Source organism: Podarcis liolepis (genome assembly GCF_965112155.1).
Source record: "Podarcis liolepis genome assembly, chromosome: 7".
NCBI lineage: Eukaryota > Metazoa > Chordata > Lepidosauria > Squamata > Lacertidae > Podarcis > Podarcis liolepis.
Genome location: NC_139561.1, coordinates 64,247,017 through 64,272,609, shown reverse-complemented (window position 1 = coordinate 64,272,609; position 25,593 = coordinate 64,247,017). Strand labels below are relative to the sequence as shown.

General features: G+C 43.2%; 1 protein-coding gene across 5 annotated transcripts in view; it reads left to right on the top strand.

Annotated features, from left to right (window-relative positions):
* TFAP2E (transcription factor AP-2 epsilon) overlaps positions 1–25,593 on the top strand; it is a 72,909-nt gene that overhangs the window by 31,237 nt on the left and 16,079 nt on the right. For 2 of the 5 annotated variants that reach the window (XM_083511844.1, XM_083511845.1), the window contains exon 4: positions 3,048–3,137. The exons of the other annotated variants lie outside the window; for them this stretch is intronic. In XM_083511844.1, the coding sequence (XP_083367970.1) occupies positions 3,048–3,137 (90 nt within the window). The remainder of the gene's footprint in view (positions 1–3,047; positions 3,138–25,593) is intronic. 5 annotated transcript variants of the gene reach the window in all.

Here is a 25,593-nt window from a genome sequence, read left to right as displayed (position 1 = left end):
TTGAGCTTGGAAGCTTCCACCTCCCCAACACTTAACCTCCCCAACACATCATCTTGTCATTTAAACCCCAGGCTCTGTGTCCTGCGATCCCCAGTGGATACCGTAAAAGATAGCCCTCCTCCTTCTTTCTGACATTCTTTTAAATATTTCATAGCTATCAACATGCCCCCTTCCCAAATTCCACCCTCTCCCCGGGCTGAACAGACTGATTTCTTCCACGTTTCCTCCTAGGACAATATCTTCCAGCCCTTTTAATCATTCTCCTTTGAGCGTTTTCCAATTTGTCTTAAGACTTAGCAATCTCAGAGTGGACACACAAGATCTCTCACAGGGAGTCTTGCCGAAGCTGAGTGAAATGGCTGTTTATCATAGCCAGAGGTTGGCTTTATTTTAAAATTTTCATGTAATAATATTCATATACTGCTTAGCATTAGTGAATCATCTCATAGAGGTTTACAAGATTAAAAATGGCAAAACTGATTCATAGGGGGAAAGGGGGGGAACCCTCATATTATTGCATTTATTAAACTTATACTGTTCTGTATTCTTCTTCTTAAAGGAGCCCTATACAGGGCAATTGTGTTAGAGATAATGGTCAGGGGAAGGCTGATCAAACAGGTGGTTCCCCCCTTTTAATAATAAATTTTATTGAGCTTTCCATATTTAATTACATTTCATTACACAGATCTATATCATAAAGCATTGCTCCAACAACAGCATTGACTCCCCCCTCCCTCTTTCTGACTTCCCAACATCTTTTAACAAATTCTTCGTATTTCTATAGACACTTTTTTACCTTATATCATCTTCTTATTTTAAAATCACCTCCTTATATGTAAATCGGTTCCATATTTTCTCATTACAAAGCATTTCATTATTCAAATTAAGCTCAAAATAGTCCTTCAATGTCTTTTGTGCCTTTTCCAGTATTAGCTGAATGTCCAGTAATCCATCATTCATCCTCCACCTAAATATAGTCTCTTCTTTCCCTTTCAATTCCATTATTAATGCATTATGGTCTGAAATAGTTCTAGGAAGAATTTCTGTTTTCGTTACTCTTATGCCAACTCACAATGAAAATGCCCAATGGTTGGTTATGATGATTAGGTTTATGCTAATCTGCAGAAGTATTGCCCTTTCAACCATAGATGTCTTTATATGGAGATTAGACAAAATCATGGAGGCTATCGATGACTACTAAGCATGGTGGCTATGTTGTACCTCTGCTGTTGGAGGCAGTATGTATGCTTCGGAATACCAGTTGCATATCCCAAGCATATTCTGCATCCTGATTCAGATTCCAGAGTCCCAGGTCTTCAGCCTTCTCCACAGGGCAGGTGGGGTGGGGAAGGCGCCCTAGAGAAGGTTGGGGAATTTTATAGCAGAAGGACCTCAAGCTAAGAGTGGTGAATGACGGGGAGTCATTGCGGAGGCTGCTCAGGTTCTGTGATCCTTGCAGAGGGAGAGAAAGATGAGTTTAATACTTTGGATGTTCCTCCAGGCAATAGAACTGGAGCGGGTCATACGTCACAAGTGCATGTGCAAGAGTGACAACTTGGGAGGGTTTTTTTCAGGAACCTGAGGAGAGATTGGCAGCAGTGCAACACTCTGTATGCTGGGGGGACTTGGAGAGGAGGGGATTCTCCTCCTCCCCGATTCCCTTTTCAGCCCCACCAATGCCTGGAGTTGCCCTCTGAAGTACCTCAAAACAATGTGGTGGGGGATGCTAGAACAAGGCCCTTGGGAGCAGGGTGTCGACAGCTCCTCCTGTCTGTGCAGCATCAAGCAATGCACTGGATTTCGTGGAGGAAAAGGCTATCCATGGCTACTAGCTTGGATGGCCATGTTGCACCTCGTTGTTGGAGGCAGTAAACCTCTCTGGATACAAGACAGTAATCAAAGTACTGGACTGAACATGGATTAGAATCTACCATAAATCTGATGTGACTAGTAGAGTTTTGCATGTTGTATCTAGAAATAAAAGTGTTCAGAATGAGAAGAAAAAGTAGTATTGGTCTGATAGTGGGCAGGCTGGCTTACCATAACTGATGTCCCTCCCTGAGGAACCCCCATATGTATAAGTTTCCAAAGAGCTGCATATTCCATGGAGCACAGCTTGAAAATCACAGTATAACAACATTCAAATAAGATTAATTTGCATAATTTAGACAGGATGCAGACATCAGCCTTTCCTGATGCAGAATCCACATGACTTTAGTGCAGGGGTTTGATGTCTGGGTTTTGTGGCACAAGAAGGCGCCCTTCCTGCTTCATGCCGACTCCTTTTTCCTAGCTTGCACTGCAATGTGCAAACTTGTTCCTCACCTGGAGTAAATTCATGAGCCCTCTAGGGGTTATGTGGAGCAGGGCTGTCTCACCTGGGGATTTCACCTCAAACTTTGTTAGCAATGCTGATCAATCCATTGACCTGCGAGGAGGAACCATGCAGTAAAGGGAGTGTTCCAGAAAGTCCCAAGTTTATTGAGAAAAGGGTGGCAAGTTTACAGGGCTAATTTTGTTCATATTTCTAAGTGTAGTGCATTCATACTTAACAAGCATGCTTTTTGGGCAGTGGGGAGCAGCCCCAAGTGTAGTTTCTTAGTCTTTAGTTGGGATGAGTGGAATTTTTTTGATATTCTTCACAGCTTCAAATGGGTCATGTTGTTCTCTAGACCCAAAGTTATTAGCAATCTTTATTCTGGGATTTTCTGTGGGTCAGGTTTCTGGGTTGGGAAATATCTTCCCATCCACTGAGTTAGTCTCACACAGTTTATCACACAGTTAGTTTATCACACAGATGGCTGCACCTTAACACGCAGTTGTTTCCCTGTGATCACCATTGGCTCCTATGGACCGTTTGTCTGCAGTGTCCATTATCCTCGCATTCTAGCTGATGTCATTGGTTTCTTCACTGGCAGCACAGCGACTCTTAACCTCTTTCCCTTTGGCCTTATTAAAGAAAAAAAACCCCACAGACTTGCCAATTCATACTCTCACTCTGTTTCTTTAATGCTATAATCGTTTTTCATGTGTCAACATCATTCCAGACCAACACCCGCTGATGATGCAGGAAACTTGCTGCTGTTGCATCCCTGCTAGGTGGCCTTCCAGCCTCTGCTTAAAAACCTCCAAGGAAGGTAGGAGAGCCCACCACCTTCCCTGGCTGCCTACTCCACTCTCAAACAGGTCATGCCACCAGGAAGTTCTTCCTCCTAACATTTAGTCAAAATCCCCTTTCTTGTAATAGGAACCCATTGCTTCCTGGTCCTCCTGCCCTCTGGAGCAACAGAAAAGAAATCTGCTCCGTCATTTTTGTGTAACAATCCTTCAGATAATTAGATGAGGACCTGGCTGGCTTCAAGCTAGCAGGTTCTAACTCACCATTGTTGTATTTATTAGAACCCACTGATGGGAGGCAGACAAAAATGGTGACTCAATGGGAAAGAGCCAGTTAGATTCTGCACCGCACAAGTGGTGTGCACTTGGGGTGACCTGCATATGTACATCAATGTGTGAGTTTCTAGAGGTCAGGGATTCAAATGAGACCCTCTAAAACTAGCCAGTAGAGCTGCACAAAGACTGAGGTTGCTGTGACCTGTTTATTGTACATTATCGTCCTGATTTGTTTGCACAAAAAGTTTTTGGAGAAGTTAGATGATGTCTGCTATTTATTATTTGGAGGGAGGTTATACGACATTGCATCAATCTAGTGTTACCTTGCCAGTGCATTTCCCTGTCACTTTCCTTATTGCAAAAATTTCAGTTTTTGAAAAAGAAGTGGTTTTGGTGTGCAAGACTGCCAAATCCCCATTTTATTTGTGCAACCTGAATTGGCCTGATATGTGATTAAATCCCATCTGAAAACAAGGACAGTGACTTGAGTGAAAGGCAACTGATGAAAGCTCAGAATTTAGAGACAAGGGTATCTCCGGGTATCGGTGAAAATAACATATGAGATGGAAATTGCTTTGCAAAAATATTAGAAGAAATTTGCTAACTGATGTGGAAATGTGGAAGAGAAAGTAAGACTGGAAAAATGAAAATCGAAATTGACCTCTGCCCATTCCTAGTCCCAGAGCTGAGCTGACCATCTTTCTTTCGCCACTTTAAGACTGCCACTACTTGACAACAGTCAAGTATGACAGCATGATTAATTCATATGCCAGTAAATTTAATGTTGATTTTAGTGTTCTGATACAACAAGCCCACTTCCAAAACAAACAAACAAACAACATTTTTGTGGTAAGAAAATTGATGGGAAAATGTCCTGGAAAGTGTGGGATAATGACAACATCATATGTCCTTCTTATGAACAAATCAGAATGGATGCTCAAGAAACAGCAATGTGTAATAACCTCAGTGCAATTTTTGTGCAAACACATCAGGAGGAATGCTCATCTGGAAGCAGTCTTAGATGTTGTGTATTTGTGTGTGTGTCAGAAACTTCTGCTGTTCTGCTGCAGATCACCCAGTTGATCTTGATCTGCCCCTGTACTGCTTCAGATGTTTGCAGGAAAAGTGGGTATTCCCTACTTCTCCATAAGGAGCTAGCGTGAGGCAAGCCTTCCATAACTCCAGAGAACTGCTGTGAAAGATCAGGCTGAAATCAATTTAGTCCAGAAAACACTTTCCAGAGGCTCACTAGTAAGACATGAAGATGATGCCCTCCTTGTTTGTCTCCAGTACACTGTTGGTAGTCAACAGCCTGGATGGCTTCAAAAGCGTGTCAGACAAATTCATGGAGGATAAGGCTATGATTCTGTGATCTCTAGTCTGCTTAAGCCAGCACCTTCACCCCCCAACCTTAGACATTTTCACACCAGGAAGGGAAAACCCCATCCCTATACACTTAAAAAACGAAGTAGAAATATGATGGTGGATGTTGGAGGCACAGAGAAATAAGATGAAATTGCTGTTGTCATTTTGCTCAGCCTTTTCTGGTTACACAGGGAAATTGTTTTTCTTGCAGATTAAAAAGAAATCATTATGTTACATTAAAAAAAAGACCAGAAAGGGGGGGGGGGGAGCAAGCTGAGTGCTAACAACCATAATGATTTTTGCTTTAATTAGAACATAACAGGCTTTTTATTAAATACCGCTGAATAAGAAATGCTTTACCAGCCGGGTACACAATGTGGGTTTTGTGCATTCATTACATGCCACTGTTTGCTTGTTTCTGCATGTGTGCCAAGCGAGCAAGAGATAATATGTAGAAAATGTGCTCCAGCAATATATTTATTTTTTATTACAAGGCTGGAAAATTTGGCTGTAATCACAATGTTGGGGTTTGTCTTTTGGTTCAAATCCTTGTCAAAATTTGCAATTTTGTAGAAAATCAACCCGCCTATTATTCCATCAGATGAGGCTATGATCCATTATCACATGTTTCAAGGATTTATTTATTTTTTGGCACGGTCTTTGTTTAAAGAACTGTATGTTTAGCGAGCACAGGGATAAGTGCCTGTTTGGCTTCTCTGCCATTTCTGTGTGTTTTTAAACATTCACTATTTTTAGACTAAGTAAGTTCTCGACAGGAGGGATTCTGTCAATTTCTTTTTTCTCTTTGTTTCTCATTTTTCCAGCCTTAAGTTCAGTTCTTCAACTTTCAGCACCAGTTTTGGGATTATTATTTTTTTAATTCTCATGAAATGTGTCCTAATTTTAGTGCACAGTGCTGCAAGTGATTTTTATGAATATAATGTATTTTATATATTCTTTTCATGAACAGTTTTATGTACAATTTTCCCCAATGGGATTTTAGTTGCGTTTTTTCTACACTTTCTGTTGTATGCTGTTTAGAGAGCAGTTTGGTCAAGCAGTTTATAAATCTTTTATTTATTTCAGAGAATTTATATGCTGCTTAGTTGTAAAAAGAAAACCTGCAAAGAGGATATTAAATTTATACTGATATAATACATATTGCTTTATATATTGTATTGATTAACAAATGTATTATATAATTACACTCCCATGACCCCTCTATGAGACTTTGGTGGATGGAAAATGGTGGAATCCTCCTATGTTTTTGTTAAGTCTCTTTCCCCCCTCCCACATTCCATGGCAGTAGAAAGAGATCTGTCCCAATTGAGTTTCACAGCATTTATATCAAGAGAAAACACGGTTCTCACTTCTGACCAAATCTGGGATGCCTTTTGCCTAGGCTGCTGTAAAAGGGCTGAGATTCCTATTTATGCTGTACTTCCAGCCAAGGCTCCCAGAAAATGTGAACAGAGAGACGGAGCCTTAATTGGCAGTGTGCAGAATTAATTCCCTTGCAGTCACGTTTATTTTGGTGTAGGATTGCATCATTCTTCCCTTCCTTGCTCATCTCCACCTACACGTTAGAAGCGTTGTCCAAAAGAGCTGCTGCTACACTTTCCCTAAGGAGATGGAAGCCAATTCTTGAAGGGATTTGGGGGTGGGAACGGGGTCAGAAGCAGGCACATGGGAAATTAACTGAGGATGACTACAGCCCATCGGACTCCAGTGAACCAGTCACTTTGTGCTGGTGGGTCAAGCAGCTGATCGTGTCCGCAGGTGAGGAAAAGCTTGATGGTGGACTGACTTTTGTGCTTGGCTGGCTCACATTCGAAGACAGATAGCAAAACTGAAGAGTTTGCAAATTTACTCCTTGACCATTGGGAGTTCAGCGACACCTGGAGATTCTCCACCTTGCTCATCCTTAAGGTAAAGGTAAAGGTACCCCTGCCCGTACGGGCCAGTCTTGCCAGACTCTAGGGTTGTGCGCTCATCTCACTCTATAGGCCGGGAGCCAGTGCTGTCCGCAGACACTTCCAGGTCACGTGGCCAGCATGACAAGCTGCATCTGGCGAGCCAGCGCAGCACACGGAAACGCCGTTTACCTTCCCGCCAGTAAGCGGTCCCTATTTATCTACTTGCACCCGGGGGTGCTTTCGAACTGCTAGGTTGGCAGGCGCTGGGACCAAACGACAGGAGCGCACCCCGCCGCGGGGATTCGAACCGCCGACCATGCGATCGGCAAGTCCTAGGCGCTGAGGTTTTACCCACAGCACCATCCGCGTCCCGCTCATCCTTAATCTTCTCCAATTTTAACAGCCACATCAGGGCAAGCAGCTGATCCTTGACAATGATGGGAATTGAGACATGGTGCAATCCTCTTCCTAGTTTTAAAAAATGAAGGATTTGCAAAGTAGGTGGGTTCTGCAGTCCCCACACAGGAGCATTTCAGCAGGTGAATTATTACAATTGGATTTTTATAACTTTTGATTTTTATGTTGTATAGATATTATGTTATGTATTGGCATTTAAGATCTATGCCCTGTGGTCTTTTGACAAAGAACACTATACAAATCCAATAAAATAAATACATAAATGACTGCAGAAGAGGTTGCAGTGTGTGCGTGCGCAAGGAGAGAGGCTTGAAACTTGCTGTCCCAGCCAATTTATAGCCCCGACATTCCGAGTACAGATGTGGAGAATGTACAAAACCAGTTGGATTCACTTTTGAAAAGTGTTCATCTTTCCTCCCTCACTACAGCTCCATCTTCTCTGTTGCCGATTGCTGATGGTTGAAATCTCCCTTCCTGCCCATCCCTCTTCCTCCCTTTGTCAAGCAAGCCTAGCCGAGGACTTTTATTTTAAAGGGTGGATAAATATCTGCCAGGGATGAATGATGTATAATTAATTAATTCTGTTTCTGCATAAGCAGGAGGAGGCAGGCGATGTCATGAGAGCACTGCACCCTGAGCAGGTCTCCAAAATGAGAGAGGAACCAAGGAAAAAGGGGGTCTGTATTGGTTTAGTCACAATCCTGTACTCTTTTAAAAAGCCAGCCTTGCAAATTAGAATTGCTGACTCCGGACTCCAGAGGCATTTTTTTTTTTTAAAGAAAAGGTTACAACTGTCGCCTCCCTAGTAACTGAGGTGCCTGAAAGATGGCTGCCTTTCAAGCCAGAGAGACATTTATTGCAGCAACAGCAGACCAAAGCTAGGAAGAATGGGAACTCTCCGTTACTGACCTCTGAGCAAGCTTGTAAACAAGAAGACCTGCCTGGCTGCGAGTCCCCGGGGTATATTATTCCCCATCTCTTTAGTACAGCGCTGTAATTATAGATCTGGTTGGAGCGGATCCATATTCCCATTGCACAAATTGATACTTACACTGAGTCAGTGAGTATTTAACACAATCTGTTTAGCAATGGAGTAATTGAACTGCGAGGCAGCCGTGGAAGGCTGGAGAGGTGGAGCTGCCAGCGACTTGCTTAAAGGCCTTGTAACAGAAAAGTCAGTTCCAGGCCTTGCAGTGAGCCCAGCGGAGTCTATTGTAGATCACTGTCAAAACTTCCCCCAGTTCCTAGTTATGGTGCCTGTTCTCTCAGCTCTTCATACAGGCTGCTGGCCTGCGCATTCTTGACCTTGTGCCTAATACTGGAGCATCTTCTAATCTACAGCAATACCTACTTGGACCCTGCTAGACTTTCCAAACTGAAATGCACTTTCATAGCAACCTGTAATTTTGTAATCCCATCCCCACCTCAGACATGGGATTTCATAATCTTCCATGTTTTTGTTCAGTTAGCTTTTATCGTTTAGCCCGTGGCCATGACAAAACTCCTCACCTTTTGGAAAAAAAATCACAGATCTTTGCTCCCAAAAACCCTGAGTTTTATGGGAGGTAGGGAAATGGTGCCTTTTGAAGGTTTTTTTCATGGGTTTTGTGCTTTGTAACAAGACGCCCTTGGCAGGAGTTTGGTGAAGCAATAGAGCGGAAGAGGCGTAGCTCAGTGGCAAAGCATCTGCTTAACATGCAGAACATCCCAGGTTCAATCCCTGCATCTCCAGTTAGGGTTGGGAGGGAACCCAGCCTGAAGCCCTGGACAGCTGCTACCAGTCAGCAACACCAAGGTAGATGGATCAATGCTCTGACTCTCTATAAGGCTGGTTCCTATGTGCAGCTTGCTTGCTACTACAAGACAAGGCATAGTTGTGGGTAAAGCAAGGACTTCTTGGTAGTGGAGGGAAGCTGGGGGTCTCATTGCAAGGCTGGAACTATCACACCCCACAACTTCCTTCTTGCCGTCTGTATTTTCCCTTGAATTTAAGACTGAAAAATGAGACACCAAAATCATCAGATCCACCCATCCTTGGTTCAGAGTTAAGGAATTTGAGCATCAGACTGTCAGGAAGTAAGCTATAGAATGGGAAGCCCTTTGCCCTCTTTGTGCTTAAAATCCAGCCTTTGTCTAAAAGAAAATGCTACTTCTTTAAATTTGTCAGGTATTGGAGGTCGCATTCCTCGGTTGTTTAATTCTCTGAGAGTTTCCCAAGACAGAATGGAGACTATGACCATCTGGTGCCTTATACTGGGTTCCTTTAAAACTCCCCGCACCACAAAATATAGTGGTGGTTATTTACTGCTGAAACATGAGAAAAAGTGGCTTCTTAGAGATCCAAAATGCTTGTAGTTATAGTATAATAAACCATTGTACTTGAGCTATAGTCTTTTGCAGGATCTGACACCAAGGGGGAATCTACACATGTATAAAACAACACTGTGAAAATGCTTTTTAAAAAAGTTTCGAAAAAAATAGATTGAATTTGTCATAGCTCACCATCGCCGTCTAGTGTCACATTTGCATATTGCACTTTACGGATGCAACAAGGGAGCGACCACTGTACAGCGCTTCTGCTTCTGCCGGGGAACAGACGAAATCCTGGAGATTTTCTATTAAATTGAAAATTCCCACCGAGCACCAATTTAGCCTCCCTGCCCCCCGACATTACCGGGATTTTCTGATATATATGGCCACCCTACTTATTCAAAACAACAAATGAATTTGTTACAGTTCTTTCCTCATTTTGCAGTTAAGGAGACTGAAATGTAAGAACAATGATCAAGGCAGTAAGTAGAAAACTGAAGCTATGTTTTCTTACCCAGACCATGTGCAAACCACTGCACCACACCACACCACCACACAAACTTGCCACCAAATTATTTGTCCTCCACGGAGCTACAATTCTCAGAGTTCCCTGGGAAGATTGTTACACCACTCTGAGAATTGTAGCTCTGTGAGAGGAACGGGGCCTCCTACCTACTTTCAGTGCCTTAACAAACAAACCACAGTCCCCATGATTCTTTGGTGGAAGCCGTGGCTCTTTAAAGTGGTATGATACTGCTTTAAATGCATGGTGCAGATGGGGCCTCTGTCTCAAGATTTAGCCACCTACAACTTGAAGGGATGTGGGTGAGGGGTGTTAAAGGGCTTAATTGCGAGTTGTCCTGTTTCCATTCAAAACTGAGCACTGTTCCATATGTAATGCAACTCTCTTCATCTCCCTCTCATGCATATTTTGCTGCAGTAACTCTGTATAAAATTACCTAATCAGCAAAACAAAGGAAAAACTTAAAAGAGAGTTTACTGCCCCAGGGCTAAGCCCCAACAGCAGTCCCTTTCTTTAAAATGATATTTATAATGCTTAATTAAGGAGAGTGTAGAATCAAGGTGTGTGTGTGTGTGTGTGTGTGTGTGTGTGTGTGTGTGTGTGTGTGTGTTAAAGCACTCTGGGCCATGTGGAAGGCTGTGAGCTTTTCCTCTGCCCTCGCCACGCCTGCAAGGCACTAGTTATCGCAAAGTTCCACATTCTTTGTTACGACTTGCCTAATTAGAGGTGTGTGTGTGTCAATGAATCTGGGTGGTTGGGGGGTTTTTTTGCTGCAGGTACAGCAGATTTTTTAAAACGGTTTTGCTTTTGGGGCGCAGACTCTCATTTGCTTTCCTTTGTGCAACGCAGGCGATTCTCATCTGTTTGGCAAAATGGGGTCTCTGGCGTTGCGGTGCTTCAGGGGGAGCAGAACATGTTTTCTTTGTGAGGGGCAAAAATCCCGACAGTTCGGTTCTCGCCTCTTGTGTGCGTCTGCATTTCTCCCGTGAACTTGTGTGTTTGCGTGACAACTTTGGGCCAAATTCGTTACAGTGTCAGAATCCCTTGTCAGGTTCGTTCCTGTGAGTGTTAGTGGTTGTGGGGAGGCCATTAAGCGGTCACAGAGGAGCTCCCTACAAATTGTCCAGTGCAAAGGTTGGGGGGAAAGGACACTGCAACACCCCCACACCCCTCCAAGTGTGTGTGTGCATTGTACCCTAATGGAAGGATATGTTTTGGTTCTCTGTTTCTCGTTTTTGCAATCTTAAATACAGTTCTCCACATTCTGCAACAATTTGCAAAAAAAGAAAAAAAGTGTTTTAAATCCCCATGAAAATCCGCCAGCATTTTAGTGAGAATTTCTCCTAATAAACACATTTTTATAACCAATTCCCCTTAACATAATGCATTTTCTGAGTGTTAGCTTCACTAATACCTTCATTTTTATGCACACGTTCTTCTACTGTGCATTTTTGTAAGCGTTGGTTGGAGAACGGCATTGCAGAATGCGGATAAACGCATATTTCGAAAAACATCTGCGTTATGCATACTGTTTGGGAAAGTACAAATTTGATAGATTTGGCTTCGGATGTGAACTGAATTGGATTTCTCCTCCATCCCTACTTGAAAGTCAGACTTAAAGGAATTTCTAACCTACGTGATTTTACTTAGAACTCAAAAGTTAGGGTCAAGCCTTTGGAAGTTGTTCTTCTTGGATGGTGGGAATTGCAGCTGTTATGGGAGTTGTGGTGTGGCAGCCACATCTTGCTTGTGGGCTTCTCATTGGGAATCTGGTTGGACACTGTGAAAATAGAATATCGGACTAGATGGGCCTTTAGCTGTTCTAATGACTAACAGCAATGCTGGGGAGCAGATACTTTTGCCAGAAAGTATGAGTTAACTTCCTCCTGCTAGTGCTGTCCCAATCCTGCTCATCTGCTCCCCTGCCCCCAGCACCCATTTTTCTAGAAAAATAGCAGTTTAGGATTATTAGGGGCCTAATCCAGATCCCCCTCTGGTTTCACTTCTGATTCTACTGTATTCATTTGCCATTAATGCAATGCTTTTCTTTTGCATACTGTGTTATAATCTTTATTGCGTTTGCCCTCCAAACAACCCTACGATTTAGGTGACTGTTGTTGCCATTTTGCAGATAAGAACAGCCGGAGGACTTGGTTTAAATGCGAGCCCTGATTTAAATGTGACCCTGCGGCATCAGTAAAAGAAGGTATCCGTGCAGAGCAACATGTGCCTGGCATCGCATCTAAACCAAGTTGCTGGCTGCTGCAATCGTGTACAAAGTTGGCATACTAGTAGAACACCTGCCTAGGGATGGGCAAATCTCTTGGTTTCAGTTTCTCATTCTTCCAATCTTAACCTTAATTCTCCACATTTCCACGTCACTTTGTGATTTATATTTTTAAGTCTTCAAGTAAATTCATCAGCATTTCAGTGCAAATTTCTTTTACAAGTCCGTATACAATTCCATCTAACATACACATTTTTGCAAAGCGATTTCACCTAATATAACCCATTTTTATGCACATTATCCTAGTAATGTGTATCTTTTTATGCACACTCTGTCTTAATAATGTGCATCTTTTACACGTTACTTGGGTGGAGAACAGATTGCAAAATTGGGAGGAGTGTGAATTTCAAAAGATGGCTGTGTGTTTTGGAAACTGCAAATTAGGTAGGTTTGCCTTTAAATGTGAACTGAATTGAATTTTCACCTCATCGCTTATATCTGCTCACAACACAAACCTGTGGCATGCTAAGCCTGCTCAGGCAGCAGCCAGAAACCTGGTTTAGACAGGACACTGAGAATGCAGGACTCTGAGAATGCATTATCAGCTATGTTTGGGTTTTTAAAATAAGTTTTAATTTGTTCTTTGATGTGTTTATCACCATGGGCTCCTCTGGAAGGAAGGGAGGAGTAGGAATTCAATTAATTGATATTTAACGAATGTTAATAATTCACCTAGGGTTGCCATATTTCAAAAAGTGAAAATCTGAACACAAAATTGTCGAACCATTATCTTCCGACATTGAGCACAGCACATCAACTTCTTTTGAATAGCAGAATTCCAAAACTTCGCTGTTTTTGTTGTTGTTGTTGTCATCATGGCAACCTTGGGGCCAAGGAGCACCAGCCATAAGGATATAAGTCCCATCTGTCTCTGCATCTTGTTTCCACCAAGAAAAGGCAAGAGGTATGATGGCAAAAGCCTTCTCCCACTGTTGCTGCCCAGCATCTGGCATTTGGCTTCTGAAAATGGAGGCTCCGTTTATCTATCATGCCTACTAGCCATGTAACAGACCCATCTTTTCACAGACTGGGCGAATCCCCTATTGAATTCAGCTATCCCACAAAGTATCTGCACCCTCATCGTAGCCGCAGGAGGCATGGCTGGCTCCCGGCCTCTGGCGTTGCTCTGAGGAATGAGGTTCGTCCAGAAAGACACTTCATCCCAGGAAACTCCCTTCAGCTACTGGAAGCCACCTTGCATACCCTTTGACATACCTGTTTGCCTTTGGTGTCAGACTGTCTGAACTAGTCCTCCCTGCCACTGTTTATATCACTGCTTACCATTTTTAATTTGCCAAGCGTTTGCAAGTCTCCGTGCATCTGCCTCACCTCGGTGGCTCCCATTTCACAGGCACAGACCTGAAGCTGCAAGACTCTTGTCTAGGGCCAGACTGTGAGTCCTGCCTAGTAGCAAATCTGAGTGCTGTTCGTGCATCTATAGGAGGGCAGGATCAGGCCAAAAGGGGCCCATCTAGTCCAGCATCCTTTTCTCAGAGTGGCCAACTAAATGCAGGACCTGAATGCAAAGGAAATTCTCCCCTCTCAGGTTCCCCAGCAACTTGTATTTAGAAACATACTGACACTGGAGATAGTAACAGCCACCATACTAGGATTCATTGATGGTGCTATCCTCTGTGAATTTATCTAATCCTCTTTGAGAAGCATCCAGGCTGATGACCACCATTACATTTTGTGGTATTACATCTCTTGTACACATTTCCTGTTGTACATTTGTATCTTGCTTTTCCTTCCAAGGCTGTGTACATTGCCTTTCCCTCCCCCCACTTTATCTTCACAACAACCCTTTGAGGTAGGCTAGGCTGAGAGTTGTAAAACCCCATCTATTTATAGTATTTATTGCTTGTTATTTAACAGAGTTAGCAAATTTTGCTGGTGTTTTGACTTAAATATCAGGACTCTGAAAAATTGTTGTTAAAGCAATTTCTGGCATTTTCTAGCTTTGTGCATGTTTGTTCATGCTTTACATACGGGAGTTGTTCCAGTTCCATGATTGTTTTGGTTGCCCTTTTCTGAAACTTTCCTAGCTTAATAGCGGGGGGGGGGGGGAGAACCAATTTAAAATACAGGTTAAAATGCAATTTAAAATGCAGCCTCAATTTACATTTACTCCAGCATATGATCTACTAATCAGAACTTGATCCGTGGTTTGAAAACAAACTTTGATGTAAACAAGGCTCTGGATTACACGCCTCCCAAACTGCTTCCTCCAGAATAATCGCACTGAAGGCATTAGGATAACTAAGGTTCAGTCCTGCAAAAAGAAAGTTATGGATTGCAGTTCAGATGGTTTTGCAACTTCTGTCCAAGGTCTTTAGCCTGGAGTTAATTTCAGCCAAGAATTTCCAAAATGGCAGGTGGAAATTCGCATTTTGCATTCTGCCCACAGAAAAGTATTGTTATGGTTGCTGCCGTTATTATTTGCCAAGCATAATCTCTGCTGTAGGGCCTCTTGGCCCCGAGAAATCAAAATATGTTTGAACAAATGGAGAGTGACACTACCATGGCTTGTGCAGAAAACAGCCTCCCCCAAAGAACAGCGGGACTTTGTTTCCTGCTGTCGAGGTTCGTGTACACCCAAAGCCGAACAAATCTAGGCCTTTCTGCAAAGAAAACAGAATGTCTCGAGCACACTATTTGTAAAATGGATTATACTGTTGAACAGCCACATAAAGAGTCCTCCTATATACCTTGCCAAGAGGCACCTGGCGCTTTTGCAAGACTGAATGACTCAGCTAGGCAAACTGGAAGCTCTCAGAGAGAAATGTAGGAAGAGCTTGGCTGCTGGATCAGACCAGAAGCCCATTTAGTCCTGCACCTTGTTCCCCCAGTGGCCAAACATGGGTGCCTTTGTAAAACCCACAAGCAGTCTCTGCTCCCATTCCCCAGCAATTAGCATTCAGGGGCATACTGCCTCTGATAAAGGTAAAGGGGGCCCTGACCATTAGGTCCCGTCATGACCGACTCTGGGGTTGCAGCGCTCATCTCGCTTTATCGGCTGAGGGAGCCGGCGTACAGCTTCCGGGTCATGTGGCCAGCATGACTAAGCCGCTTCTGGCAAACCAGAGCAGCGCATGGAAACGCCGTTTACCTTCCCGCTGGAGCGGTACCTATTTATCTACTTGCACTTTGACGTGCTTTCAAACTGCTAGGTTGGCAGGAGCAGGGACCAAGCAATGGGAGCTCACCCCGTTGCGGGGATTCGAACCACCAACCTTCTGATCGGCAAGCCCTAGGATCTGTGGTTTAACTCACATCACCACCCGCGTCCCACTGCCTCTGATACTAGGGTAAAAATTATAGCCAGGTTTAATGCTCTGTGTGGGGCTACCATTGGGTCTCGAGCTATTACAAAATGCTGCAGCTAAACCACTGATGGGGTTGCTAGCATATAGCCCTGGCACTTGAAAGCTTGCACAGCCCTCCCATAGCCTACGGAGCCAAGTTCAAGGTACTTGCATTAATCTACAAGGCACTTAATAATTTGGGTGCAGGATACCTCAAGGACCACCTGAATCATTATAATTCTGCCCAGTCTAAAGTAGGACACAGGGCCACTCTGAAACTGATAATCTGTAGGCTTTATCGATTACTTGTGCCACTAGCCTGCCTTTCGATGAATAGCGCTAGGTCTTTGTTTTGAAAGCAAAGAACCACAATTGAAACAAGCTTTGCTTGAGAGTTGTATGCTTTGTTCTGTGTTGGGTGACTCAGGGTTGAAACAACGAAGATTGAGTGGCTGAGGGGGCTTCCAGTCTGTTTTCGGGTGGGATTCATTCTACCACATACTGGCAAATTCGGATGCTGCTGTTATAGTTGATTGGGAGGTCTTGCGTAGTAAACCCACTTTCCCTTAAGAGCAGACCTTTAGCAAGAAGGGAAGTAACAGGAATCTTGTGAAGTACCATTTGTTACGATGGCTGGTAACTGTAGCCTTGTGAGGAGTCAACTACAGTTTCCATGATTGTTTGGAGGAAGCCACATGCTGTAAATGTGCTTTAAATGTATGGTGTGTGTGTGCGCAGCCTTGCTTTGATGCAGTCATATCATCTCCCCATAGCTGTGGTGAATGCTCAGTTCACAGGTTGGCTGGAAGTGCCCTGACTGGCTCCAAAACAGCTATGGAGCAGCCCCCCTCGAGGCTGCGTAGCACTTTCCTGTCACCTCAGGAGTGTATAGCGAAGGGGGATCATGGGAAATAGATATTCCTTTTCTTTGCGGTTGTAGGTTTTTATAAAAAAAAATTGTTATACAAAATGAAAACACACATTTAGCCCTAATCTAAAAATGAAACAAAAAGATATGTAAATTTGTAAAGGGAATAATTAAGTAGGACAGTAAATAAATGTTTAAATGATTAATAATTAAATAAACGAATAAACAGTGGCAAAAAACATTTTGCTTAAATAACTACTTAATTAAGAAAAGTACCGTATCTATAGGCATGCTTTCTACACATACTCACAAAACGGAAGGACAAAGAGAGGCAGGGGAGGTGAATAATGTGGAAAAAATTGTAAAGTAGCTCTTATAACTTGTGTTTGATATTACACATTTGGGAAATGGGATTAGTGGGGGGTTGACGTTTCCTTTATACAGTACATACAATGTTATGGTCTGGGTGGTTTATGCTCATCTTCTCGGTATATATTTGGGCTTGTTTTCATTTGGTACTGTTTATGAATGTAACTTTTAGAAAAATCAATGTACAGTGGTACCTTGGTTTAAGAACAGCTTAGTTTAGGAACAACTTGGATTAAGAACACTGCAAACCCGGAAGTAGGAGTTTTGGTTTGTGAACTTTGCCTTGGAATAAGGAACATGTTCCGCTTTCTGTTGAGTGTGTTTTGTTGAGTCCCCCGCTGCTATGGGAAAGCACACCTTGGTTTAAGAACACTTTGGTTTAAAAATGGACTTCTGGAACGGATTAAGTTCGTAAATCAAGGTACCACTGTATAATATTAGGGGGAAATGGAAGAAAAAGCTGTATTTTCCCCTGCATTACATTTGGCACAAGGGAGGAGGGGTCTTGTGTGGCAGTGGGGCCCTTCAAAAGATCCTAGTGCATCACTTCAGCAGCTAAGGTCTATGTCAACCTTCCCCAACCCAGTGCCCTCCAGATAGTTTGGATGACAACTCCTGTCAGCCCCAGTCAGCAAAGAGTTACAAAAACATTACAACCAAATTGTCAGTCAGTCAATTTAGCATTTTTGTTTCAGCCACAGAACAAAAGTAGTCATAATTGCAACAAAAGGAAATATTCACAATAGCAATATAGTCTAACTTTATTTATCATATGACTGAGAAGGTGGTAAATTGGGCCAAATTTTAAATTGCTGCAAAGGCAAATCCTGCAACGGCTAAAAGGGTCACCCTTTCACGAGAATCCAGCAGGAAATGATTTTTATATATAGTATTTACCTGGATTTTTATATAGTAAAAAGCAGATAGATTAAACACTCCAGCAGAGCAAATGTGCTACAGAGGCAGGAAAAAACAGCTTCCTAGCACCACTGCTAGCTCATCTTGAGCTCAGGTCATTGGAGAAAGACAAGAATGGAAACATAGTTCAGTAAATAAATGGCCAGCTTGACCTCAGGGAAAATTCCAGCTTGACCCCAAACAGAGTGATCAGCTAGCCCTAAACATTGTAGCAAAACTTGTTTGACTAGGTTCTCCCCTCTGCAAGGGAAAATTCCCCCTGATCTTTTACCCAAGTCTTCTTCATCTGATAACCTTGTGTCCAGACCAGTTGTGATTATTCCTGGTGTCAAAGAAAAGACCCAAACTCCTATACCTGTCTACTTAAAAGTAAGTCCCCCTGATTTCAATGGGACTACCAGGCAAATGTGTATAGGATTGCAATCCTAATTTATTATTTGTTTTAACTCTCATGTTGTTGATTTGGGAGCTGCTCTGAGGATGTTTGTACTGGTGAGGGTGTGAAATCTATCTGCCTATAATATATACAGTATTTCCTGGGCTGGCCCTGCTAATAGGCAGAATGAGGCAGCCGCCTCAGGTGGCAGATGCTGTGGGGCAGGAAGCAGCAGTGAAATGTTGGACGGAGCCTTGTGTGCGTCACATGGCCTGTCCTGAACTGCCCAAGCTAGCAGGATTTTTAAATTTATTTTATTTTTATTTGTCAATATTTATATACCACTTAATCAACAAAGTGGTTTTACATAAAACAATACCAAGTGTGGTGGCTTTCACCAACATGGATGGAACCTCTGTAATTTGCACTTTCCGAAATATTATGTGAAGTGAAACGCAGCCATCCTTTGAAATTCACACTTCTTCAAATTTTGCAGTACAGTTCTCCAGTCAGGCAAGGCATACAAAAATGGACATACTGTACTAGGATTCGGTGCATATGCATGTATTAGTGAAAATAACACACTAGGCAAAAATCCCACTAAAATGTTGATGAATTTTCATGAAGTAAAATGAATAAATCTGAAAGTTAATGTGGAGGACTGTACTTAAGCTGGAAAAATGAGAAGCTGAGAGGAACCAGAAATGACAGATTTGCAAATCTCTAGTCACCCATATTGAAATAAGATTTAACGGCTGGTCCAGTCAGCCTCTATACGTGGAATCTGAAGGCAGGGAATGGGGGTGTCTCATCTTGCCCTTCTCTTTGGGCCAGCCACGATATTTAGGAACAGAATTTTGAAAACAGTCCAGGGGTACCAACTGCAGTTTCTCTGCATTTTGTACACTCACAATTTGCGCACCTGTGGAGTCACCGCTTTTCATTACCTGCATGCGTGCTACAACTTAATTCGTTACTCAGGAGCAATTGTTATGGAGGAATTTTGTAACGTGTCATGAAGCAAGCTGCGTCACACACTTCCTCCTTCACCTGGTGACATTTATATTTTGTTTTCCCTCCTCTGTACACCTGAATGACAGAGCAGAATGTGGGGTGATTTTAAAGATTCTGGAAAAATCTAAGCAGCCCCTTCCATTTCAAAGGCTTGTGGTACCTGAGAGATCTCTTTGACACAAAGGCCTTGCTCAGGTTGCGCATTCAAGATAAGACAGAATACCTGAGAAATCCCCTCAGGGAACAAAGCTAATGACAGAGGACACCTTTGAAATATAGCTGAGGGCTCTGACCTCCTCTGCGGGTGCTGCCATAAATACCTTCTATCGTGGATCACAATTTGAACTCTGAAGCACCTTTGGATTGAAAAAAGAAGCTACTGGAGCTATTGAGAGGAGTATATGCCCCGTGGGGAACCCGTGGCACCTTCCTACAACACTTCTGTAATGGTCCTGGCTAATCTCCCAACCCGCCCGTTTTCTTTCAGGAACAGAATATTAGTGACTGAGAGGCTAACTATATAGTGGTACCTCGGGTTAAGTACTTAATTCGTTCCGGAGGTCCGTTCTTAACCTGAGGTACCACTTTAGCTAATGGGGCCTCCTGCTGCCGCCGCACCGCTGGAGCATGATTTCTGTTCTCATCCTGAAGCAAAGCTCTTAACCTGAAGCACTATTTCTGGGTTAGTAGAGTCTGTAACCTGAAGCGTATGTAACCTGAAGCGTATGTAACCTGAGGTACCACTGTACATACATATGGCATAAAAGGAAGTCACTCTGTGGATTTTGGTTTTAAATGAGAAACTCTTTTGGGAGAAGGAAATTTTGAGTTGAGAAGCAGCACCAGGCTGTGTGTGAGAGAGGTAATACTTAAAACTTTCCTGTCACTTGTGGCCAGAATCGGCACATGGCAGCTTGGGGCAGCTGCCAGAGTGCCAACTTCCTGACAGGGCCACTTTTTACATATTTTGTCCCAACTTAGAGCTCTGAGTGGCGACAAGCAGCTGGATCTAACAGCATTTTTTTATTTCCCACAAGGCCCCTACACAATACCCACCTGAAGCATTGTGGGAAATTAAAAACCACAGTTAGGCCCAGCTGCCTGACATTGCCTGGAGCATTGTGGTTCTTTGCTAACGTCAGATAAACCCAGCGGGACTCACCCAAGGTAGGAGGGGGCCTCCCTTTTTGCCAAGGACCACCTCAAACTTGGAACCACCACTATATGCTGGTGCTGGCCCTGCCTGGACCTTAAAACTGAGCTCTCCCTCAGAGGAGCGGGACCAGCTGGAGCCTTCGGACCAGGTCCAGAGCTAGCCCCACAGAGAGAATGTTGCAACTATGGAGCCTTGAGGTTACCGATGCATGAATCATTGGGGCCAGACTGCCGCTGTCCAAGAATGTAATCAGCATACCAGCCATAGCTGGTAAAAGTACAGTATCTGGCTGGTGACACATGATGCTAGATGGGAAGGAGGGGAGAATGTATGGCTGACAGCCAGGTAGGGTTAGACCCTCCAGAGCCTATGTTGGTACCCAGTCTGACCAGCTGAGTTAGCAGTTCTTATCCCAGTTCCAAGCTCCAGCCACCCCAACTTAGTGAAAGAGACACTCGCCCACTGGCCTACTCCATGTTGCCCACCAAGGGACTATTATTATACAGGAACACAGGAATGTGCCTTAGATTGAGTCAGGCTACTGGTTCACCTAGTTCAGTGTTGCCTACAATTACTGGCTGCGGCTCTCTGGGTTTCAGGCAGGGGTCCCTCCAGGAGATGTCAGGGATTGAACATGGGGCCTTCTGAGCTACAGCCACAGCCGCTCCAGAGGGAGATTTGGAGTGGAGAAGTGGTGTGAGAAAGGTGACTTACTGCCATCCATGCAGAATCTCTGTGTTCCAGATTCTCCTCTTCCAAAGCACTTTCTCATTTTGTAAAATGGCACTGAGGCTCTCTGGCGTTTTGGCATGTGACATGTCACTAGTCCCCTTAGGATGTCTTTGTTAAAAGAAACAAGGGCTTATTTGCAAATTGGATGTGAACAAAGATGTCTAGCACCAAGAACAGTTGTGCGAGTGAAGGACTGATGTCATAGTGGCAAAATTCTGTCAGTTATGTACTGGTAAGGAAGGCAGACATGGGATACGGGTGGCACTGTGGTCTAAACCACAGAGCTTAGGACTTGCCAATCAGAAGGACGGTGGATTGAATCGAATCCCCGCGATGGGGTGAGCTCCCGTTGCTACGGTGGTCCCTGCTCCTCCCAACCTAGCGGTTCAAAAGCACGTCAAAGTGCAAGTAGATAAATAGGTACCGCTCTGGCGGGAAGGTAAACGGCATTTCTGTGTGCTACTCTGGTTCGCCAGAAGCAGCTTAGTCTTGCTGGCCACATGACCCGGAAGCTGTCCACGGACAAACGCCAGCTCCCTCGGCCAGTAAAGTGAGATGAGCGCCACAACCCCAGAGTCGTCCGCGATTGGACCTAATGGTCAGGGGTCCCTTTACCTTTACCTTAAGGAAGGCAGACAGAAAAGAAACAATATATATTTACTTTTAAATAGGGGTTTCTGGGGATTGCACCGACATTCCAAGAAACTGAAGTTTTCTATGACTGAAAATGAAGAGTGTAAGGCGTTTGTTTGTTTGTTTGTTTGTTTGTTTGTTTCGTTAGATGTTTGTTTGTTTTTTGAAAGAAAATTCAATCCAAAACCAGTAATTTTGCAAATAATTGGGGTTAACTAATGGGATTTTCAATACAGAAAGCTGTTGAGCTAAATTGTTGTTTATTGTTAATGTTAATATTTCTTGTAATCTTAGAGGTTGTTGTTTTGTTTTTACAATCAAGTAGCTTTAAAAAATTGCTAAATAAATAAACAAATTTTTATTCCCCAGAGCAGCTTGCCAATGGCAATGGGAAGACAGTCCCTGCCCTCAGGCTTACAATCTAAAAGTCACAATACAAAAGGAAAAGTAACTGGGAGGGAGGAGGAAAAAAGAAAACCCCAGACACTATTTCTTAGTTATGCATTTTCTTGTCATGGTCAGCAGGAATGGAAATATTTCAAGGAGAGATGGAGCCAAAAAATTGCTGGTCTTTTAGCAGAGCTGATGGAAAGACCCTGCAGTCCCATCTTATTCGCTCTCCTATGGCTGGATGGAACAGCCCTGTTGGTCTTCCATTGGAGAGTCAAGGCCCACAAATAGGGTAGGTCCTGACATCAGAAGAATTGCACCATTAGCAATCCCACTCGCCGCCATTATTTAATCATTATTTTCCATTGGTCTTAAAAATTAAGTTGGAGAAAGATTGGGAAAGAGGAAGACAGACCAAGACTGCATTCACACAGCAGTTTGTTCTGTTTCCGTGACATTTGCCTAACTGTTCATTTCTGCATTGTATTTGAGCTCCATTCCATAAAATATAGGATTAGGGTACAATTGGATCGAGTTAAATCTACTCTATGTTTCAGAAAGCTGTCTGTTCACCTCTTAAGACAGCATAAGCAACTACAGCATGTTGGTTCGTGACACCAAGGAGCAGATTTTTTTTACTCTGTCTGTATACAAATGGATGCCATTTTGAATCATGTTGGTGGACTGAACCTTTTGAAACCACCAGTTTTGAAACCGCAGCGATTTGGGGGTTCCTTGGACTTCCCAAGCAATGCCAAGTATGAGGCTGCTGGTAATAAATAAAATAAATAACGGTGGTGGAAAGACTGTGCCCCTCCAAGTCTAGGCAGCATCAAATCTAGGCAGCATCACCAATGGTTAGGGTCAAGGATCTAGAAAGCCAAAGTTTCCCTATCATTGTTATATAAAGAACCGATGTGGTAGAGTTTAAAGCTGACAATGGTAAAACCAGAGAGGCGGGTGAGCCCCCTATTGCATCCTTCAAATGAAGCCACCACTATGACCATTGCAGCCTGGGGCCCCAACGACAGAGAAGTAAGCATAGCTTTGCATGTCAGAGGCTCCATGTTAATTCCCCACCTTTCCAGCTAGCTGTACTGCAAAAGACCCCTCCTTCAGACCTTGGACTATACCTTGCCAGTGGTCTGACTCAGGAATAAACAGCTTCAGAAACCCACTGAGTGAAATGTGTTTCATGCTCTGGACTGCTTTAGATCATGCAGGAAATGGCTAGGACATTGGGATGACCTGTTTCATATGCATGTTAAGTAAGCTGGGTAAGGGCATGAAACGTGTTCCCACATGCTGATTAGATTAGTAAAGTTCATTTTTAATAACACTAAGTACAGTATAGGAAAATGCAAGCCAATGCAGGCAGTGCTTCCTAGTGTCAGGACTGAATCGGTGCAGATTCTGAAGTCCCACAACCTCAGAACACTCTAGACTGCCTTTCTCAAGCCTCTCTTTCCTGCATCTAAAATAGTCAGTAAAAAAACAGCAACTCCTTTTGACTCCCACCCCAACTGCCTGGGACCTTGGGGTCCTCCAAACTGGTGTTTTTTTGTGGGTGTGTTCTGCAACATGTCATTGATGCGATACAAGTGCCATTGGTGGTGGATTTAAAGTGGACCATCCATGCATCATTTGGCTTTATTGTTCTGTGATGTTTCCCCAAATGCTACCCTTTCAAAACTGATTCCAGGAAGTGACTGGACATCTTAACGTGCTGTGCCTTTTGGGGGGGGGGGCTCTGCAAGCAGAAAAAGATAGCCATCCCATGTACCTTTGGTAACAGCCATCTTTGGGCTAACCCTAAGGGCTAAGAGAATGAGTTACAAATAGGGGAAACTTATGTCTGTCATGAGTTTACTAGGTGGCCTTAGGCAAGTTACTACTCTATTCAGCAGCCCCTCCATTATCTATTTATATGATAATAATAGTATATTATAATAAATATTTATACATACATACATACATACATGCATGCATACTCTTTCATTCCATTTGTTACCATCTACAAAGTGGCTTAACAGTAGCACAAAATGATATAATTAAAATCATGACAAGACAAAATCGTCACTGTACAGGAATAAACAGCACTGCAGAGCCAAACAGGACACATGGATAATTGATTATCAGCTATTGTTCCCAAATGCTCTCTGCCTAAGCATAGTCTAAAACTTACTTCTGCTGTTACTTAATGAAAGAGACAGCCATGTTTCCCTTGAAGTTTTAATAGTTCAATATAAAGAAGTTATCTCACAATGGTTTTGCTGTTATGGTCTCTTTTGTTTTATGTTTTAAATGTATTTCAGTATATTGCATGTTGTCAATGCAGTTGTATGTTTTGTGTTCTGTGATTTTTAACGAAGGGTGGGATATTAATTGTGAACATTCAAGTTTATGCATTGCTAACAGTTGCTGTCCAGAGGCATATGCAACCATTTAAAAAGCTGTTTCAGTTCAGTCCAGCCTTAGAATGGCAGCCCTCATCTACTGAACATTAGTAAGATTTTAGTCTCTTCCCTTTTCCAATAAAAAGTACAGGGAGGGACGACAGCTCAGTGGTGGCGTACCACTGATTTGCATGCAGATGCTCTCAGGTTCAGTTCCCAGCATAGAGTTGGAAGGCACCCACAAGGCTCATCAAGTCCAACCTCCTGCAATGCAGAAATCTTTCGCCCAATCTTTTGCACCAGGTAACTTCTTTGCATTAAGAATATTTTCCGTTTCAGTGGTTTGAGACCCCATATGCCCATTCATTTTTTTGCATCTCACTTCTATGCCATTATGAAAGAGGGCCTATCCAACTTAGCACCTTCTTTCTTTTGATATAGAAAAGGAGGGTGATTCCTGATCCTGGACTTCGTTTAATTTGCTTAGACAACTTAAGGCAGAAACAAGAGTAGTTCCCAATGCTCTCTGGCAACACGTGATGCGCAGGCATCCAACCACCCATTACGAAAACAACTTACATAACGCAGGAGTTCATAGGCAGCAACCAGCAACTGATGAGTTTGTGACTAACCGGAATTGCCCATTTGCAGCTACCAAAGTAGTCAATTGTGAATTCATGAGCACCTAATGAATAGTGATTTATGAATTAAGAATTCAGGGAGGACCCCGCCTGCACAATGCCATTTTCCATTTCTTTTCTACAGTATTAAGATTGATTACATTAGTAGTAGTGAATGAGTCATAACAGCAACCCTGGACTCTTCTTTACAGCAATGCCTGACCTTTCCGGGTCAACTATCTGTGGATGTGATTTCTGGATTGGATCACATACCTGTTATAACAATTTGGTGGCTCAAATCAGATTATCTTGGATTAATTCAAGTTATCATTAGCATCAGAAAACAGTTTGGGTGCTTAACCAGAGCTGATCTGAATCAATTCAAACCCCATTGCTCCTCTGATCCATGCAATCTGGTGTGATTCATACAGCCTTTCCAGTGGGCAAACAGCCAGCCCCCAAAACCTCCCTCCCTTCCCACCCAGTTACCTTCTGCTGCTCCATAGAAAGTAAGTGTGAGAGAGGAAAGAAGGAAGGGGACTTCATTTGCTCTCCCCTTTAGAAAGTAGACCTGGGAAATGTAATTTCCCCATGGGCTTCTAGAT